The sequence below is a fragment of the Varanus komodoensis genome, unplaced genomic scaffold, assembly GCF_004798865.1.
Source record: "Varanus komodoensis strain SLA01 unplaced genomic scaffold, ASM479886v1 scaffold13_1, whole genome shotgun sequence".
NCBI lineage: Eukaryota > Metazoa > Chordata > Lepidosauria > Squamata > Varanidae > Varanus > Varanus komodoensis.
In genome coordinates this window covers 12,501,333-12,512,975 of record NW_025335408.1, presented here as the reverse complement: position 1 = coordinate 12,512,975, position 11,643 = coordinate 12,501,333, and the positions used below count along the sequence as shown (strand labels likewise).

The window sequence follows — 11,643 nt, the reverse complement described above, 5'->3', positions numbered from 1 at the left end:
GGTTTGCAACATGTGTTTCAAGAGAAAATGGGATTTAGGAGAGGAGATAACATGCAGATGTAAGAAATCGTGAATATATAAAATGAATTTAGTACATTATCTTTGCTTTCTTCTGTAACTACAAGATACAATAAAATAGAGAGAACCCCAAGGCACAAAATTTTGTAAAACTATTGCTGCATTTGAAATACATTATAATCTTAAAGCTCATATGAACATATGAAAAGCTTTATTAGATTGGACTCTATTTCCTGCCTCTGATTATGACCCCTCCAGGCTGTTCTTACTTTGAGAGAAACAGCCTAAAAGTAGAAGACAAAATGAAAGCTACAAGTATCTTGCATTCGTGAGTATTCATGTTCCTTGCTTGTTGATTTTCTCTTTGCCAGAAGACACTGGCAGCCCTTTTGGTTCAAGCCTTTTTCAAGTATCTGCAAAGCTCAACAACTCCAACTCTAGCCAACTCTACAGAGGCAGCAAGGAAATGTTTCTTGGGCAGGAGGAGGTGACACCACCCAGCTTGCCTCTCAGCCCTCCAGGGATTCATTAGTTACTCATGGAGCTTGGGAAACCACAGCATCTAGGAAGAGAATAGAAATATTGCAATGGCAGGGACATCCCAGCTATCACAAGAATATGGCAGTTGAAAGCTCCTCAGGTGGGATCTCCATGTCTTGTGATGTAAAGGGATCACATTTGGTTGAGGTTGCTGCAAGGCCTCTTTACACATCACTTAGCCTTAGTCAGCCAATGTTTAATACAAAAGTTTACTTTGCATTAGCTAGTTAATTTGTAAGGGGGTAGAAAGGATTTTTTCATCCTGCCATGGTTGGTGTTAAGCTCATCTACTTAGTGTGGCTCATAACCATCACAACTTTTGCAGGTAGAACAATAATGGCAGGTTAAGCCATGGTGGGAAAGCCTAGGTCTATGGATCAAATCCAGACTCCTTCAAGGTGTTTCACTCTTTAGGATTTCACACATGGCTCTGCCCCCTTTTCCTGGACACTCCTCACTTTCCCTTCACTGCTGTTTATTTGGTGGCTTCCTAGCTTTTGAGAAGTTTTTCTCCATCTAGAAAGTTGAAATGCTTCTCCTAAGGCCCAGTTGCAGGCAGTAAGAACTTCAAGCTAAAATATAGCCGTATTTGGGGTGTTTCGGTCCCACTTCTTTTGTCCCTGGTCACCACTGGAATGTGGCCCCCAATAGTTTCTCAAAGTATAATTTGGCTCTTGGACTGAAAGAGAGTATGCACTCATGCAATAAAGGGTGAAGTTACACACTGTGCACAGGGACAGGAAATCCAGCAGATCTGGGGCAACCACTGCAGATGGGATCTACTCCTGGTCCAGTCCTTTCCTCAGACATAGGCCTTCAGCACTGACAGACAGTCCCTTCTTGAACCCAACACCTGAAAGGCAAGGGCAGTATGAGTATGGCAACCAGCTGAGTCTCTTGAGCAAATGAGAGGGGCTTTGGCCTTTCCCAGTGACCGTTCCCTCTGCCGTCCCTGTTTCTTCCTTGTCAATTGCAACTGCATTCCCGATTCTCCTTTACTATCACAAGCAGCAAGTCATCTTCATGTACATAGCTGATAAACTGCCTTATTTTTATCCCCGCAAAGGGAAGCTGTGATGTACCAACAGACACTGCAGTTGCAACATGCCAGCATCCAAATGTGTGGCACCATCTTTTGGCAATGTGTGAAAGGAAATGAAAGTGAAGGGTATAAGAATAAGATGAATAAACTAGAAATAAAATATTTTTGAAGCCAAAATGGTTTCTTGCCTGATGTCCTTCAGATTGTTGCAATGAATTCAATAACTTTGTTTTGTTTGTTCATTTTGTTGTTGTTGTTTGCATATGATTCATGGTAAGTTTTGGAGGGTTCAGATGTTAATACTTGGATCCCACCATTCCACCAAATTGTGGCTGAATTTCTGTAATGCAACAGCAGCAGCACTGGCAAAACAGCCTTTCTACTTAAAACAAAAAAGCATGATAAGAAAAGGCAAATCACATCCTGAAAGACTGCAATTTGCTATTTTAAACAGTGTGTACTCATCACCTTGATTTAAAGGTCAGATGTGTCTTGGTGATTTTGCAGGTAATAGTGGCCCACCCCTGCTGTACAGGATGGATCACATTGAAACCTATTAGCATAGAACAGTATGGACTTTGAAACCAGCACCTGCATTAGCCTTCAGTTCGTGGCCCTTCCATTTTCTTATTTTGGAAATCACAAGCATCATGCAGTAATGTAGCATCCCTTGGTTGAGTATCAAGAGATCACTGCTGCATTAGCCGTAAACCAATGAAGCTGTAGCTCTAGGGACTTCAGTACAATAGTAAGCAAGACTCCATTAGTTTAACGCTATTGCACTGAGTGATAAATAACCACTCCACCGCACTAAAATGAACTTAGCAATTCAAGCTAATTGCTGGAAGCTACCTATGACATAGACAAAGCCTGTAGAGTTCACAGAAACCTTACCCTGCAAGTTATTTAAAAATTCACACCCAGTTTAGATGCTGATTTTTTTCTGTTGTTGTCATACAACAGTCCCATCCTGGCACTCAAACAATTCTGGCTGAATCCAGAAGCTTCAGGACACAGTCATACAACAGTACCTGCTTTGACTTCCTTTCTAACAAGTTTCCTTTTCAATCAACTATCAAGACACAGCAGAGATCATGGAAGGATGCTGGACTGTTTCCCGAGCACAGGTCTTCAGCTTCTTTTTCTGCATGCTGTGCAGAGTGATCCTATCCTCAGGTCATGTGCCTGTGCTGCTCTGGTCAACGCACAGGTAAGGAATTCTGCATTCTGACCATTTCCTAGGAAATATACTGCCCAGTAGTACTGGTTTCAATTTCATGTCCAAAGGCTTGTCTCACCTGTGGAAGGCCTAAGGACTTTTAGGGATAGGATATCCAAATGACTGTCAGCTCCATCTGCCCATTCAGGTCCTCAGGAAAGGCTCTGCTTTGTTCCCACCAGAGGTTTTGTTGAGTATGAAGGAAAGGGCTTCCGTAATGGTACTCAGAATCTAAATTTGGGGGCAGGTGAAGAACATGTGGCCCTCCTTCTTGGACAGCAACTCCCAACATCCCTTACACTAGCTATACTAGCTGATTGGAATTATTGTCCATAGCATCTGGAGGGCCACACATTGCATGTTCCGCTCTAAATCTGTTTGCCACTTCCTCCTGATGGTGTTTGATGACTATTTTATGCTAGCAATGGTTGGGTCCTGTGGCCCTACTCCCTGGGAATGTGGAGGACCACAGGCAACCACAGTTAAGTCAAACTTCAGTAACAGAGACAGCAAATGTGGGGATTCTAAGTATGTTGAAAACCTGACCTTGTGACACACACAGATGCAATTGTGCGAGCATCTGGAAAGATGATGTACACAGGGAAAGGGCTCTTGAAATTTCATTTGGTTGGGGTTTGGGTTTTTTTTTTTTTTTGATCCATCGTGCACATGTTTACTGGTGCAAAATAGTAGAGATTTTAAAAAAATAAAAAATTCACAGCTCCGTCCCAAAAGCCAAAGCAAAACCCTCTCTCCCTTGTGGTGACTTTCATGGGAATAAGCACCATTGAGGGCAATGTGACTTACTTCTGAGTAATCATGTATATTAGGACGTTCAGCTAGTTGTTCCTTGCAGTCACCTTCTCCTTCCAGAACAGTAATGCAGGTTTAGCAAGCACTGACATGTATCATCCAGAAAAAAATGCCACATATTTAAACAGTTTGTGATGTGACTGGTCTGAAGAAATCTGGGATACAATGGCAGAGATGCAATAAGGAAGCCTGACTGAGGTTTCCATCAACAGACCAGTGCATTCAGTATTACAATGTTTGTAAAAATCCCTAGTATAGAGTCCCCCCACCATCTCCTGTTAATTGTTTTTGTTTGCTACCTGTTTTTACTCTTGTTTTGTATTTTTAAAAATTTCTTGATTGCAAGTTGCCATGTGCAACCACCACATGCACTTGAAAGCTGAGATATATTTTAAATATATACTGCATGAGCTCTGCCTTTCAATCTTGTTTTTTAAACTTTGGACCCTTACTGTGAGCCAAGCTGAAAACATGAGCTGAGCTATGCAATGCCACTGCATTTCTAAAATTCAAGCCCTGGTTGCTTACAGGGCTTGGATGGGAGAATAGCTGAGAGCTGTATGACCTTGCAAGACTGTGCTAAAGGTTTCACAAGCAGTCACACTCACCCAAGCCTCAGGAATAAATGTTTCCCTTGGCTGGCTTTGTACTACTGGATTAGCATAGCTGCTTTTAAACCCCATTGTAAGGTTCCCCTAGTCTGTTCCCTAAAGTTATTAGCTGGCCTAGAATTCATCTTTCTCCAAATGGGTGTCCTCTATATGTGCAGGATTTAAGGATGTATCAATCTTGTTAAGGCATTGGGTCATTCACTCATGGAAAGAATTGGATCTCTTTTAAGGGATGCATGAGAATATTGGTCCACTTATATAAGTGTACTCCGGCACAGACACGTATTTGTGTGAATCCCTCTAGAAGTCCAAAACTGATCCACAAATCCATAGAACCCATGTGACTCAGAAAAAGTCACTTCACAGCAAAATGCTCTGGTCAAGCTTATAGAAATCTGAACTTGGTTGAATGCATTGAGGATTTCTTCTTACTTGGACTGAAACTCCCATGATTCCAGGCCAGTAAATAGTAATTTCTTCTTAGTTGGACTGCAATTCCCATCATTTACAGCTAATTATTTGGCGGTCATCAGATTGGAGAAGGCTGATCTAGTTGGTAGCACTGACTTTCAACAAGGTAGTTCTTGTTGAGGCCTGCAGGCCTCCCAGAAATAGCAAAATTGGGAGATATGGCCAAAACCAAAGGGGCAAAGTGCTTTTCCATTTTGGCTATGAGCAGGAAAACTTCACAGGCATGGCACAATCTCTACTGTGCATGCCCAAATGTCTCTTCTTAGAATGACAGGGTGAGAAGCCTGATGGGTAATCACAGCATCTGACCTTGTCTGAAAGAAAGCTGGCCAGTGCTGGCCAGGAGGAACATTGAAATGACTGCTAGATATCCTGGACAAAGTGAGAACAGCAGCACTGTTTGCTAGCCGGTCTTGCAGTCGTGGAAAATGCCCAGCCTTGCCCCTCTTTGGAGCCAATCCTGAAGCTAATTCTGATCAAAATGGTGCTAACAGCAACTACTAGGCATTGCAGTTTAAAATAACATGGTTGATTGGGAAGGACATATTAAAATCTGCTCCAAAATGTTCAGTTCTTACATGGTTAGAAGTGTGACTTGGTCTCTGTTGCCCTTTACCCTTATCTGGTGATGATCGTGCTTGCTGTTACCATAAACATGTAAGACAATACCACTTTGTTTGTGTATGTAAGGTGACCTAGAATTAGAAAACCAAAATAGCTTAGTTCATGCAGGTTCTAAAGCCCTTTTCTGAAGAGCAGCCAGAAACTTGCTCCATGCTGTTTTCTCAGCTGATCAACTGCCAAATCAGGCACGGTTCCATCTTCAAACCGGTTTCTGTTGCTAATTTGATTTAATTGTCAGTAAGCCATTTGCTTGCAGCCACAGACTTTGCATTGTGAAAACCCAAGAGCATGATCTAGTCTGAAAACAGAATGGGAAAGAGGAAGTAGCTATTCCCTTAAGTGTCTCATCTTTTGAGGGAGAAGGGAGGGGAAATCCTGTTGAGAAAGGAGCTACTGTTGTTGGGTGAAGTGTCACAGATATTTACCATACAAGCACGGGTGGGCCATGTGCCCTCTTTTGTGGAGGACAGTCCTGTATTTGAAGGGCTAACCGAGGGTAAGCCCTTCTTTTAGGGTATCTTCTCTTTGAAGGGTTGTCCTGTCAAAACTCTTAGCAATAAACAAACACAAGAATGGTTGCATTTCAAGAGTTAGAACAGAGGGTTTTTTTAATTAAAAAAAAAACTTCTAAGAAACTGCATGTAACAAGAAAAAAAGAAGGGAGGATGAATCCCCTTTCTAAGATAATGAAGGATAAGAGATGTGTGCACCATCTAAATACAGAGAAGGCTTCTGTATGAAAATTTTAATTAATTAATCAACTGATCAATTGAAAGTCACACAGTTCCTTCGGTAAGATTTCTCCAACTGAATAAAGGCTTTAATAAAGATCACAGTTGTGTACCTACCTACTCCTTCTGTGCACATCACAAAAGTTTTTGAAATGCTACTTTGCTAGTGTTCTGGGAACAATTATACGGAATGCCGAATGACCATTTTTAGTAATATCCATCATCTTCTATCAGTAAAAACCTTTGACAGTTTATAGTGACAGCCAACTTTGTGCTGAGATTAGGACTGAAAGAACCTCATAACTGATTCCCCCCCCCCCCCCATTTCACAATGTCACTCTCTGCCACATTCTCCCACCTGCACACAAGAAGCTTAAAGAGAGACGTAATGTGTTTTATTTGGCATATGGAAGAGTTTCAATGGATATAAACAAGGCAAGTAATTTATTTATTTATTTATTTATTTATTAAAACATTTTTATGCCGCCCCATTCGCCGAAGCCTCGGGGCGGCTTACAACAAAAAATTTAAAATAACATTTTAAAATATATACAATAAAATACAAATATACACTATAAAACAAGCCGCCCTGGCCAAATAAAATTCAATAATATTAACATTTAAAATACTGCTTAAATAAAAAGGTCTTTGCCTGGCGCCGAAAAACAAATAACGACGGCGCCAGGCGGACCTCTCTGGGGAGCGCATTCCATAACTTAGGCGCCACCGCTGAGAAAGCCCTCCTCCGAGTAACCACCCTCCTAACTTCTTCCATGGAGGGCTCCCGGAGAAGGGCCTCTCCCGCCGATCTCAGGGGGCGGCTGGGCATATAAGGATGTAAGCGCTCCTACAGGTAACCAGGACCCAAGCCGTTTAGGGCTTTATAGGTCATAACCAACACCTTGAATTGGGCCCGGACTTCAATGGGAAGCCAGTGAAGCTGACGGAGAACTGGAGTCATGTGAACATAACGTCCAGTCCCCGTCAGCAGCCTGGCAGCTCTATTTTGGACCAATTGAAGTATCTGGACCGTCTTCAAGGGTAGCCCCACGTAGAGCGCGTTGCAGAAGTCCAAACGGGAAGTCACCAACGCATGTGTCACTGTCGCAAGGCAGTCATTCTCCAGATAGGGGCGCAGCTGATGAATTAGCCGAAGCTGGAGGAAAGCACTCCTCGCCACTGCTGTTACCTGAGCTTCCAGTGAAAGCTCTGGGTCGAGGAGCACTCCCAAGCTGCGGACCTTGTCCCTAAGAGGGAGTGCAACCCCATTCAGGACAAGGTTCAATTCACCCTCTCCGAAGCCCGATCCACCAACCAACAGGACCTCCGTCTTGTCTGGATTGAGCTTCAGTTTATTGGCCCTCATCCAGCCCATTACCTCGGCCAGGCACCGGTTCAGCACAGCCACTGCCTCACCTGGATTGGTGGAAAACGAGAGGTAGAGCTGGGTATCATCAGCGTACTGATGGTTCCGCAGCCCACACCTCCTGATGACCTCTCCCAGCGGTTTCATGTATATGTTGAACAGCAAAGGGGACAAAATGGACCCCTGCGGTACTCCATGGCATAGCTGCCATGGCGCAGAGCCATAGTCCCCCAGCACCACCTTCTGGAACCGGCCATTGAGATAGGAGCGGAACCACTGCAAAGCAGTGCCTCCAACCCCCAATCCCGCAAGCCTATCCAGAAGGATACCATGGTCGATGGTATCGAAAGCTGCTGAGAGGTCCAGCAGAACCAACAGGGACGCACTCCCCCTGTCCTTCTCCCTGCACAGGTCATCATACAGGGCGACCAAGGCAGATTCAGTACCGTACCCGGGTCTGAAGCCGGACTGCAATGGGTCCAGATAATCAGTTTCATCCAAGAGTGCTTGGAGTTGTCCCGCCACCACTCGTTCTAACACCTTGCCCAGAAACGGGATGTTGGCCACTGGTTTATAATTAGTGGCCATCTCTGGATCCAGTGACGCCTTCTTCCGGACCGGTCGGACTACCGCCTCCTTCAAAGGGGCCGGCACCCGACCCTCCCTCAGAGAAGCGTTAACCACTTCCAAGATCCAGGTTCCAATCCCGTGCTTGGAATCATTTATTAACCAAGACGGGCAAGGGTCCAAAAGGCAAGTGGTTGGACGTACTCGCCCAAGCACCTTGTCCACATCATCGGGCCGCAATAACTGAAATTCATCCAATAAATCTGGACCAGACGGCAGCATTGGTGTCTCCTTTGAAACCTCTGAATCAATAGTGGTGTCCAGCTCGTGACGAATCTGAGCGATTTTCTCCCTGAAATGCCTGGCAAAGTCGTCACAGCGGGTCTTTGAGGGTGGAATCAGGTCTTCCTTTGGACCTGGACGGACCAGGCCTTGCACCACTCGAAAGAGCTCCGCCGGACGGCATTGTGAGGAGGCAATGGAAGCGGAAAAGAATCTCTTTTTTGCCGCCCTCACCGCCACAGCATAGGCCCGATAGTGGGCTCTTAAGTGTGTTCGGTCAGATTCATCTCGTGATTTCCTCCACCTACGCTCTAGTCGTCTCCCAACCTGCTTCATCGCCCTCAATTCAGGAGTATACCAAGGGGAAGAGCGGGCTCTGCCCGGTGGGAGAGGACGCTTAGGAGCGATCGTGTCTACAGCCCTGGTCATCTCCCCATTCCACAGTTCGACCAGAGCCTCGACAGGAGCACCCGTCTTGTCAGCCGGAAACTCCCCCAGGGCCTTCAGGAATCCTTCTGGATCCATCCGGCTCCGGGGGCGGACCCACATAATCGGGTCCGCACCCTTACAGAGGGAGAAGTCGCTCTCGAGCATAAATCTCACCAGGAAGTGATCTGACCATGACAGGGGAGTCAAGCATAAATTACTCACCCTCAGACCACCCTCTTCCTGCCCCGTCGAGAAAACCAGGTCCAGAGTGTGTCCCCGTTCATGGGTGGGGCCGGTGACATGTTGAGACAGCCCCATGGCCGTCATGGAGGCCATGAAGTCCTGAGCCGCCCCGGTCAGACTAGCCTCGGCATGGAGATTGAAGTCCCCCAGGACCAACATCCTGGGGGTCCTCAACACCAGGTCCGAGACAGTCTCCGTCAGCTCAGGCAGGGAGACTGTTGGGCAGAAGGGTGCGCGGTACACCAACAGAATCCCCAGTCTGTCTCGGTCGCCCAACACCAAATAGAGACACTCCAGCCCTGGTCTCGAAGGGACCGGAAGTCCCGTGAGGGAGATGGAGGCTCGGTATACCAAAGCGACCCCCCCTCCCCTCCCCTCCAGCCGTGAGCAGTGCTGGACCAGATACCCGGGCGGGCACACTTGGGAGAGGGCAACATCCCCCCCCTCTCCCGCCCAGGTCTCCGTTATGCAGACCAGGTCGGCCCCCTCATCCACAATCAGGTCCTGGATGAGGGCAGATTTGTTATTGACCGACCTGGCATTAAGCAACAGCACCGTCAGGCTGGAGGGGCGACTGACGAGACTCCCTGGCACCCTCTGGCTGGGAGCAAAACCAGAAGTAGGGACAGGTGTCAGCCATCTGTCCCTCCTTCTTCTATGCGGACACGTTAAGCTCCCAACGCTGTTACGTCCCCTGCCCATAACCACCTCAATGGCGGCACCCGTGCGCTCCCCAGGAAACATAAGCGGCAGCATGGCCAGGGACGACTCCATAAAAAAAATTTAAAATACTACTAAAAACACACACACACACACACACACACACACACACACTCACCCCTCACTCACAGCTCAGCAGGAGGGCCTACCATCGCCAAGCGCAAGCCCCTGGCCAGCCCCGCCCCCTGCTCGGCCACCCGAACGGCGGCAACTGTCCTTTGGCCGACGCCCTTTGTAGCCGCCGGCCCTGCGTCCCCCGCCTCGTCCGAAGCACGCCTGCCACACGTGCTGGGGCGTGGCGGAGCAGCCAAGTGGGCGGTGGATGGCGGCGCGGTCTTACGCGGCCAGGCAGCGGCTCCCCTCCGGTGCGGCGCGGTCTTACACAGCGAGGAGGCGGCCCTCCTCCGGCGTAAGCTGCCGGGCGCAGTTGGTGTTGCTGGTGGCGCGCTCCTCCCGCGGGCTTTGTAGCCGCCGGCCCTGCGTCCCCCGCCTCGTCCGAAGCACGCCTGCCACACGTGCTGGGGCGTGGCGGAGCAGCCAAGTGGGCGGTGGATGGCGGCGCGGTCTTACGCGGCCAGGCAGCGGCTCCCCTCCGGCGCGGCGCGGTCTTACACAGCGAGGAGGCGGCCCTCCTCCGGCGTAAGCTGCCGGGCGCAGTTGGTGTTGCTGGTGGCGCGCTCCTCCCGCGGGCTTTGTAGCCGCCGGCCCTGCGTCCCCCGCCTCGTCCGGAGCACGCCTGCCACACGTGCTGGGGCGTGGCGGAGCAGCCAAGTGGGCGGTGGATGGCGGCGTGGTCTTACGCGGCCAGGCAGCGGCTCCCCTCCGGCGCGGCGCGGTCTTACACAGCGAGGAGGCGGCCCTCCTCCGGCGTAGGCTGCCGGGCGCAGTTGGTGTTGCCAACTTTCATAGAAGAATGAAAGAATTTCATTCTGAATTTCATTCAGAAGAATTTCAGAAGAATTTCATAGCTTCTGGAAGATTTTTTCCTTGAGAAATCAAAGTAGCTAAATTGTAAGGTGACATTTCATATCAGGCCATTGTTAGGTTGCCACTCCAAATAAAATTTATTCAGTTAGAAGTGAATTGGGCTGTCACAGTGATACCATTCAAGGGGATGCTTCAGTAGCTTCATGAAATTCTACTAAAGCAGTCACTGATTTTAATTATGCAGTTTCCACTCCTGCCACTGGCAAGAGGAGCACATGATGTCAGTACCTAGCAGTTGCATGTGCATCTTGAAAGAGTTTTAATTGGAATATTTGTTTGCATGAGACGAGGCCAGGCAAGACACAATTCTTGTCTATCAACATTTTTCTGCTTGAAAAAGACACCTAAAGATACATACATACCCTGAACCTCCACGATCCACTGGTTGTTGTGTCACCAATTAAAGCCTGCTTACCATTTCCCTTGTACTACGGAGTTCTAAATTATTGGACAACAAATAGTTTATCATAGGAGCCTTTCCAGAAGGCAATGAAGGATGGTAGGTAAAGGTTCCCATCCATAGTTGCCTATCAACAGTTTTCTTCCTCCGTCTTTACTTCTGGGTTACTGTCTGAGGAGCCAGGCAGCAAAGCAGCAAGGTTATTCTTGGAGAAAGAATCTGTATCAGCTCATAAATCCATACAAGAAACTGTACATATGAAGTGCAAAGGTTCCTATTTTAACAGAGGACATCCACAGCTTTCTAAACATTTGTATCCTTTTAAATATGTCATCTACTATTTCTCTTGCATCTAATTAATCCCAATTGTTTCTATATTATTTAAAAATAATAGCAGAATTTTAAAATGTTCTTGAAAAGTTCTTTCTGTATCTATTCCACAACAAAACTCTTATTTGTACCTTAAAAAACTGTATTAAATGGCTAATTGTTTTACGGTAGAACCATTTGACACATTCTCCATTTTCCTCTTATCTATCCAATAGGTACCTCTGAGGACCTAAACAAAACCAAAAAGGTT

At 47.0% G+C, this 11,643-nt stretch overlaps 1 protein-coding gene across 1 annotated transcript in view; it reads left to right on the top strand.

The window, feature by feature from the left end:
- The first annotated feature begins 263 nt into the window (after positions 1-263).
- Positions 264-11,643, top strand: part of LOC123019840 (V-type proton ATPase subunit S1-like) — a 57,396-nt gene continuing 46,016 nt past the window's right edge. Inside the window, exon 1 of the mRNA XM_044422931.1 lies at positions 264-346. Within this exon, the coding sequence (XP_044278866.1) occupies positions 264-346 (83 nt within the window). The remainder of the gene's footprint in view (positions 347-11,643) is intronic.